At 35.0% G+C, this 9,703-nt stretch overlaps 2 protein-coding genes across 2 annotated transcripts; one reads left to right on the plus strand and one right to left on the minus strand.

Moving 5' to 3' along the window:
- The first annotated feature begins 1,454 nt into the window (after positions 1-1,454).
- LOC107954530 (mitogen-activated protein kinase homolog MMK2) lies at positions 1,455-5,662 on the plus strand. Its single transcript, XM_041096755.1, is given in 6 exon segments — positions 1,455-2,034; positions 2,643-2,772; positions 3,458-3,595; positions 3,743-4,075; positions 4,673-4,856; positions 5,100-5,662. Coding segments are annotated over 6 exon segments (1,125 nt in total). The 5' UTR covers positions 1,455-1,867; the 3' UTR covers positions 5,273-5,662.
- A 210-nt stretch (positions 5,663-5,872) lies between these two features.
- Positions 5,873-9,056, minus strand: LOC107954529 (probable polygalacturonase). Its single transcript, XM_016890113.2, has 6 exons — positions 8,923-9,056; positions 8,497-8,829; positions 7,242-7,362; positions 6,970-7,144; positions 6,792-6,862; positions 5,873-6,691 (listed from the first exon to the last, which is right to left on the minus strand). The coding sequence occupies exons 1-6, from the start codon at positions 8,941-8,943 to the stop codon at positions 5,982-5,984; spliced, it is 1,431 nt and encodes a 476-aa protein (XP_016745602.2). The 5' UTR covers positions 8,944-9,056; the 3' UTR covers positions 5,873-5,981.
- Between the last annotated feature and the right edge of the window lie 647 nt (positions 9,057-9,703).

The following is a 9,703-nucleotide window of genomic DNA, read 5'->3' on the forward strand; positions in this document are numbered from 1 at the left end:
ATTAAAAAGTAAAAAATATATATAATATATAAGTAATTCAAAAATTTTAAAAGTAGTTTTAAAAAAATAAAATCTTTAAAAATTCTAAATATAAATATTATAAATTCATCATAAAATAGAAAAGGATGATTAAAAATGAAAGTAATTATTATTGAGAGGCATTAATCTAATTATATTTTAGTTTTTGAGACGAGTATTTAATTGCTACAATAATATTTAATAATTTTTTCTATACCTTATTTTATTCAAAATTTTCTTAATAAACTAAATCTAATGAAATTGAGTTGAGTTTATCACTCCATCCATGAAACAATCTTGTTGAAACTTTTTTTTTTAAGATAATACAGTGAGTTGAGTTTTAGTTTGATTGATATCAATATTATTGTCAGTGCAGAAGGACGTGACTTCGAGTGCGCTAATACACATTATCCTCTTATTTAAGAGTTAGGGAGGAGCTAATGGAAAAATATTTTTTAAAGTTTAGTTTAATATTTAAATATTTAATATTAGTGTCTATTAGTTTTGAAGTTCCAAGCTTTTGATATAATAATATTTAAGATAAATTTTTGTTTATATTTTCTAAGTCATTTGGCGAAAATAATTTTACAAAATATTGTTAAACATTTTCAAAGCATTTCAGAGATTTGTAGAAGTACTCGAAGACATGTTTTAAATGTGTTTTAACTTATCTAAATTCTTTTGAGTCAATTCAAAATATTTTTAAGTGCTTTAAACTCATTTTATATAAGTCTAGATGTAGTATCAATACTCTAACCTTGTTGTATCAATGCAACTAAGTTAGAAAGCAAATTTCTGAAGTTTTAGGACTTCTACCCATACATCATGTGTTATGTATAGATACAAGTCCACAGTCCATTTCTACCCATACATCTTGTATCAATACAAGTACGTTTATAATGCTTCCAATAGCTAAATTTTATTCCCAACATTTATAAATGGTCTCAAACTTTACCCTTTGTTATATATACACTTAAAAAACACTTCAATACATAAGAGATGAACATCCAATTATAAAAATTAAGAAAAAACCTTCGATTCTTAAAATTAAAAATTTTGATTCATTATTTTGAGTTTTTAAAATTTAGAATTCTTGAAAAAATATTAAATTTTATTACAAACTTTTTTGGATTATATATTTTTGAAATTTTCTAAAATTTAAATACGTATTTCATTTTTATAAATTATTATTACATTTCTAAAATTTTTATTTAAAGTTAGAAAAAATTACATTTTCAACTTTTTTTTTCTTCAAAATTTAATTTTAAAGCGTTATTTTCATAATTTTTGGAAGTATAGTTTTTATTAAAGATAATGTAGCAGCGTTCCAACAACAATGAGTTGATAGAATTAATTACCATGATGTTTTCATCCACCATATTAAATGGATCTTTGAACATAATTGAACAACTCTAGATATGAAGAGCTAGGAAATGAGGCAGCCTTCATAATCTAAAAGTTAACATTTTTATTTTCCTAACATAAATTCAAAGATTTTGACTTTTGTAAAAGAAAATAAAAACAGTGCTGTTCTGAAGTATCTGTCAGTAGAAATAAATTAATAGTTTTGTTTTTAGCTAATATGAATTTGTTAAGCCTTCAACTAACGAGTCATTTGACTATGAACACCAGAATAACAATAACTTTGCCTATATGTGTATCTGAAAAGTGGAATCTTCACACATACAGGACGAACCCCAAAGGAAATCTTTTTAAGAAAGAAAACATACTTTACACCCACCGACACGCTATCCTAAGTTCCACTCCCCATTTTCTTCTTTTTCTACCTCTCTGATTTTACCTGTCATTACTGCAGAAAGTCTTTCTTTATTCTGGGTTGGAGTCCGGCATGTCAATGGAGTCAAGCTGTGGTTCAGGGGATCACAGCATCAAAGGAGTACCAACTCATGGTGGACGCTATGTTCTGTACAACGTTTATGGTAACCGCTTCGAAGTTTCCAGAAAATACGCCCCTCCTATTCGCCCCGTCGGCCGTGGTGCTTATGGTATTGTCTGGTAAGATCTTTTTTCCCCTTCTAACTTTGTTTCGGTTTAAGTTCCTAGTTCGATTCACTTCCTGTTTATTTCAATTTCTGGGTTTGTTTTAGTCTTAGAGCTTCAGCATGATAGTTTTTCAACAGGTCAATATGTGATCATTTTTCTTTTGTTAGATTCCAGTTTCTTGATTAATTAGTTAGTTACTAGTATGATCAAACAGGCTAGGTAGTCCCCCCCCCCTTTTAAATTACAATTTTAGGTTTAGTGCACTGTAATCAAACTTGAGTATGTTACCCGGACTGAGTGTTAGACAAGGGTATGTGGCTAATACAAGTATTTCGAGGACCATAATTTTATAGCCATGTCCAAATATATTTTGTATATGGATACTTGAGGAAAATGAAAACTCTGGGTAATACGGTTTATAAAAGGTATTTGGCAGTGTGATCGCTTTTGATGAAATTAAGCTGCCAAATTCTTGGGTTCCATTGAAGTGAATAACTTTAGGTTCCAGCTTTCAGGCTGAGAAGATTGAAAGAAAGCTAACATTCTGTTCATTTGGCTTGCTGTCTATTTTGTTATTAACAATGTGAGGCTAAGAATTGATTTCCCCATCTTTTTGTCAGTGCTGCTTTGAATTCAGAGACACGTGAGGAGGTTGCTATCAAGAAAATTGGTAATGCATTTGACAATAGGATTGATGCCAAAAGGACATTGCGAGAGATCAAGCTTCTTCGTCACATGGATCATGAGAATGTAAGTGCTGTTGGCTTCATAGTTCCCATGTTTAACTTTTTTATGGACGTTTCAATAATGTTGTTTTAGTCGTAGACTCCTAATTGTTAGGCTTCTTGCTTGTACAAGGTCAGGTTTCTATGGCTAAACAATATCTGTATTTTGTCCCTATTTGTGTACTTAGAGGGATTTGGGCTAACATTCCTGTTGATTTGAGTTCCTTGAGAAGATCATTTGGGCTAACATTCCTGTTGATTTGAGTTCCTTGAGAAGATCATCTTTTAACCCTAAAGTAACTTTGAACCTTTAAGGACAGGCCAATCTTACGATATTGTGCATGAACACTATTTTACCATTTCATGTTAGAAAGCACTATCTAACCAGGCTTCTCTTGAATCTTATAAAAATTATTCATAAAAATTGTTCTTATCAGTCTTTATATGCTTCAATGAAACTGGAGCACATTACATTTTGCCATGTGTATGACTACCGGAATTCCTTTTTCTGGCTTGACTAATGCTTTCATCTTTGCAAGTTTACGGCCAACAGAGGACATGTTTTATGTTGGTTTCTTACTCTTAGGTCTGGTTAACAACGTTCCTTCACTTGTTGTATATGCATCTTAATAATGGCATGAGAGTACACTGAAGTAGTAATATCTGGTTGTGGAATTATAGTTTGATTGGTCAGTCCCTTTTTTCTTCAGGTGATTGCCATCAAAGACATCATACGGCCTCCGCAGAGGGAGAACTTTAATGATGTCTACATTGTTTATGAACTGATGGACACTGATCTTCATCAAATCATATGATCTGACCAACAATTGACAGATGATCATTGTCGGGTTGGTATCAAATCCATCCCCTTGTATAAATATATAACAGGATCTTCCTACTGTCTTTTGTCATATTTAGTTAGAAACATCAAATGATTTATGTTTAGCTGTCTGGAAGCTAGAACCATTGTTGATCATGCAGTTCCACTCTTGCAGTACTTTCTATATCAGATTTTACGAGGGCTCAAGTATGTACATTCCGCAAATGTATTGCATCGTGATTTAAAACCCAGCAATTTGCTTCTGAATGCTAATTGCGACCTTAAAATTGGGGATTTTGGGCTTGCAAGGACGACATCTGAAACTGATTTTATGACAGAATATGTAGTCACTCATTGGTATCGAGCGCCAGAATTACTTCTAAATTGTTCTGAGTACACTGCTGCAATTGATATTTGGTCGGTAGGTTGCATACTTGGTGAAATGATGACCAGGCAGCCCCTCTTCCCTGGAAGAGACTATGTGCATCAGTTGAGGCTTATCACAGAGGTATTTTCCAGAATTTCTCACTAGAAACTACAGGAAACCTCTTTAGATTCTCTTTTAACACTTCGCATTTTTCTCGAAGTGTGAAGAGCTTTTAATTGCGTCCTACCATGCCATTTGGTTTATGTTTTGGCCTGTTCCTCTTCACCCTTTGGTTGTAAGATTCTGAGAAGTATTTTGCTTCTTCAGTGAAATTGCATGATCTTGTATTCTAACGAGGTCAAACCGGCAATAGTCAGGGCCATCCAAGAAATGTTACCTTGGATCTGAGCTAGTAGTTAAATGGTTGAGCATTTAGGTTGTAGGGTCTAATACAAAATCAAAATCTCCAAGTAATGAGTATGTGATTGTCTGAAGACTTGCTTTTTAACTCATTCTCCTCCTTTTACCTTCGTTTGCAATTCTGTAAGATCGATATGGACTCCGCATTGACATCCTATCTTAATTTATTTGTGTTTTATTAGTGCTGGTATCCGATTGACAATTATGGCCTAAGAGACGCTGTAGATATTTTTCCGAAGGTGTAGAGTAGTTTCTTGTTTTGATGGAAGTTGAACAGAGTATGCTAAATTTCTGCATGATTTCCTTTGTCTTGAATAGCTTATAGGTTCACCTGATGATTCCAGCCTTGGGTTCCTTCGAAGTGACAATGCCAGAAGATATGTTAGACAGCTTCCACAATATCCAAGGCAAAATTTTTCTGTTAGATTTCCTAACACGTCACCTGGTGCTGTTGATTTGCTAGAGAGGATGCTTATCTTTGATCCGCATAGGCGCATTACAGGTATAACTAGTTGCTGAATTCTTACATGTATTTCGCAATTAAGATTCATATGGTTCTAAGCTTGTTTTAAGCACAAATTGCCATGTGTTAATTATTTTACCATCACTGGACAATTTGCATGATTCTTATACTCAGTACTGAATCATCCCTTTCTTTATCCCACCTGTTGCTCTCCAATTTTCCTTCTCCACCACCTTAAGGCCCTTTCTTCATTTGCTGACAACTTTTTATTGTTTATTGCAGTTGATGAAGCTCTATGTCACCCATACTTGGCACCTCTTCATGACATCAATGAGGAGCCTGTGTGCCCAAGGCCTTTCAGTTTTGATTTTGAGCAGCCATCTTTTACCGAAGAAAATATCAAGGAGCTCATCTATAGAGAATCTGTAAAATTCAATCCAGATTCATTTCATTGAGGATCATTTGTTGTATAGTGTACCTATTGCCTTGTGTGCTATAATACCATGTAGAGGCTCATCAGTCCATTTGTGTGCCTTGGCCTTGAATACTCGTAAACAGAATGATAGTTTATTCCACTTTCAATCTCTTGTTGCTCATCAGAATGAGCTTCGACCCCTAGTTGAAGGCTTGCTAGAGAGATTAGTTAATCAAGCTGATGATGCTGTTATCAGTTCATTCTATCTTGAGGAGTAAACCAGTAATATGCACGTGTGGAGCATGTGTTTAAGTCTAAAGTCATGTAGGTTTTCCTTGGTACAGTAATATACATTAAGGCTTCAGTGCTCTGATCTGCTGATTCTATAACTTTCTAGTCTTATGATGAAACTTCTGTTCTTTTTTCTTTATTTGTATATAGTGGTTACATCAAGCTGGCTCTTCCTGGAATTCCTTCTGATTCTGGTCTGTTAGCTATCTCGTTCTGGTTTTGTTTTTCTTGAAATAAGAATGTTGTGTACAAAAATTGTATGTCATGCTGGTGAATGGTGATTCTTGCGATGTTGGTATTACCAGTTCTCAAGCAATTTTAAAGGGATGATCTATATAACCCATCACTGTATGAGAATGCATTTACGTTATTATAATATGATGCAACTTGTCATAAGATAATTATGAGAATCTTACCACATGTAACAATCGACTTAGGTTTTACTTTAAAGGATTCAATCACATATGATTGACCCTATAGGTGCAAGTTTTGAGCACCACTCTATCAATGGACAAGGGCTTGGCCGGAAAGTCGCAAGCTGCGATTTTCTTCTGTCCTTGATCAGGTAATAGGTCACATGGCCGAGGACTAACTCCACTTGTGATCCCCTCAACATCAGTGCAAGTCCACGGCACCTTCTTTGCTTTAGCTGCCATTCCAATTGTGACATTGGCTATGCAGATTTGAGTAAATGGATCACCCTCGATGCCTTCCAATCTGGCCGCCATCGACACGTTATTGGCCACAATGTCTCTATAATTGATCCCTTGAATCACTGGCAATGCATTGGGATCGTAGTGATTATCAGCATGTTGTTTATAGTTCCCTGTCATCCAAAACACCCATTTCATGGTGTGCAAAGACATTCTTCTCACGAAGATGTCTTTCACAAACCCTCCTCTCCCTCTTGCAGTCTTGATCCTGACCCCGGATTCCGTATGAACAGCAGTGATGTCTTCGGCTCTGACATCCTGGATTCCGCCCGACATCTCGCTTCCCAATGCGATGGCGGCACTGTAAGGAGAAATGCATGTCAGCCTCCTGATGACCAACTGTTTGGTGGGCATCCCAAATGAAATCCCATATTCATCCCAACCACTCTTCACTGCTATACAGTCATCCCCTGAGACTATGTAACTGTCCTCAATCCTAACATTGGTGCAAGAATCTGATCATCAAAACATGTTAGAAAAACAAACACTAATTAGAAGTTGACGAAAATTTAATGTTCTGAAAAACATTGTCGAGTTGTTTTTTTTTGTTAATGCCTGGATTGATGCCATCAGTGTTAGGAGATTTGACAGGAGCGAGGATTGTAATGCCTTTTATAAGAATGTTGCTGCATCATCATCATCAAGTAAATAAAAACCAAGAATTAATCACGTCTCCCATATGTGTTTTTTACACGTGGAGAGATGAGATTGAAGATAGCATAAAATGGTTTACCTGCTATAAACTGGATGAACATTCCATGATGGGGAGTTCAGAAGGGTTAGATTGGAAATTTGAATGGTATCCGAGTACATAAACTCGATTAGGTAAGGCCGGGTGTATTTCAACTTTCCCTTGTGGAATTTTTGCCACCAGAATGAACCTTGACCATCGATAGTACCATTGGCCCCTGATAAACCAGATGGTAATTAACTCATGTAGGGTCCATTGATTTGGTAAAGTTAAGTTACTACAAATTGATTGATGCAGATGAACATAGTTTAAACCTGTAACGATGACGTCAGTGAGATTAGTGCCATATATGAGGCTGGTAAACCTTCCACCAGCTGCATCCCTTCCACGACCATAGGATGGCAAAGGCTTCAAAACAGGCCATTCTTTCATATCCTAAACCAATTAATTAGTCAAAAGAGTTGAGTAAGGGTTAAGATAAAATGAAGCAAATGCTGTTGTCTGTGCTACCTAATACTATCACCATAAGTCAAAATAACCCACCAACTGTTGGTAGTAAACAAGCATTTGGGGCGTGATTTTCGCACCCAAATAACAGTGGGTTCATAACAATCAATAAACGAAACGAGAGAAATTCAATCTTTGTTTCTGATTTCTGAGTCTTCGTTAGGTGCAACTGCACTTAAAACCCAACTTCTCAGTATCATAATGGCAGATTTATTTTTGTTCTCTACTTATATGCAGGGCAGATTGTTGATAATGAGGTCGAGATATTTATATAAAATATATATGTTAAAAGTAGGCTCAGCATGGCACGGGCTGCGATTATGTCTAATAAGATATTCTTAATTTAGGATAATTTTAATCACCAAAATTTAATAAAAAAAAGTTAAATGTTCAATTTGTATTAGATATTATAAATATTTAAGTTTATTTTTTACCTAACTATTAAACTTTATTTTTATCAAATTACTATTTAAATACTACTTTGTATTAGTTTACCAAATTAAACTTAAAATATTACTAAATTTATCATTAAAAAATTATAAATTTTATAAAAAAAATCAAATTTGAAAAACTTGAAGGACCAAACACAAATTTGTTATTTTTTAAAACACTAATTATAATATTAAAATAAAAATATTCAAAACTCAAACAACTTAAAAAAAATTATAAAATTTAGGGAGAGCCGGTACCTTGCTAGCACCCCTAAATTGGCCTCTGCTTATGGGTATATAGATATGGATAAAGGGAATTGTTATATAGATATTTTCTGAAAATAATTTTCCAGATGTATAATTTCCAATGTATCCATTGTGGGTGATAATGACAATTGCATTTCGAAGATATAAACCACAGGGCACGAAATATGTTTTATTCAACCCCACGAATCTACTACTGATCAGTATTTAGGGCCAAAATAACACATTGTTTGGTCAATATCTTTCATGGCCCTGTTTTGGTCTGGAATGAAACTTATATATCCCAGCCACTTGAGGGTACGGGGTTAGAATAGTGGAACACGAAATTGGATGCAACTTTAATCGAAAAACAGACTAATAACCAAACCTGAGAAGCAAGAAGAAGAGCGTGTTTTTGAAGATAGAGAGTGAAGTGGCTGGTTAGGCTAAAACTCCCGGTCAGCCATTTTCCAGCAGGAACATAAAGCTGAGCCCCTCCATCAGATGCATACTTGCTGAGATGATTAACTGCATCCTGGAATGCTTTAGTATTGGATGTTTTCCCATCACCAACTCCTCCAAAGTCTGTGATTGATGCAGTGTGTCGTCTGCAACTTATCCCCGTGTACGCAAAGGACTCTGTCACCTTTCCTTTCCTGGCCTCACCACTTCTTACACCCAATATAAAACCCACCAAGAGGACTGTGACTATCCTGGTCATCTGCAAGAAGAGAAATTAAGTACCCATTGGAGTAACTTCTGAGGAAAAGTAAAGAGAAGCTAAGGAAGAAGGAAGGCTGTGGAGGGTATTTACTTTGGTCCTCATCGGACTCATCCCTAACAACTCCACTGTCAGAAAATGGTGAAGACTAGAACTTGCTATGTGATGTGCTAAAGAGACAAATGATGGGTGTATATATATAAGCTGGGAGTTGTACAGTTTCAAATTGGATGGGTGGGTTCACTTTCTTCAGCAATTGGGCTTCTTGTCCTACTTCAAAGTGAAGCATTGTTTATCATGATTGTACTTTAAAAAATAATATTCAGATAATGGGTCAAAGAAATTACTACTCCCTTAAATATATATTAATTTGCGAAAAGGAAATTGTGACCAAATTCTTTTCCATATAAAATAGGTTAAAAAAGAATAGCAAATGTTAAATTTTTATATTGTCAAATTTGGAACACCATTTTCTTTTTGTGGTTTGCGTTAATGGAACAAACGTGGAGCACTCATTATTAAAGCCATTAGTCCAATTCAATAAGTATACGACCCAAAACGAGAGCCATTTTCTTTTTGGGGCTAGCCTAAGTAAATGATAAAAGTAAAACTACTTGTATTCTAAATATGATAAAAACTTGCCTATTCATACACATTACTTTGGGGCTACTATAAAAAACGTGTAGGCTTGTCAGTTTTTTCCTTGAACTGTGGACACAAAAAGGACCAGGTTGTTTTGCTGATTGGCCACTCCCTACACAAAGTAATTCACTTTCTTATGTAAGCATCCAAGCTTTCATTATATGGACCACGACATCCATAGTTAAAAAAAATTATTCTCTCCTAATCTCTCCTCCCTCTTTGCTCATGTGAC

Source organism: Gossypium hirsutum, chromosome D07 (genome assembly GCF_007990345.1).
Source record: "Gossypium hirsutum isolate 1008001.06 chromosome D07, Gossypium_hirsutum_v2.1, whole genome shotgun sequence".
NCBI lineage: Eukaryota > Viridiplantae > Streptophyta > Magnoliopsida > Malvales > Malvaceae > Gossypium > Gossypium hirsutum.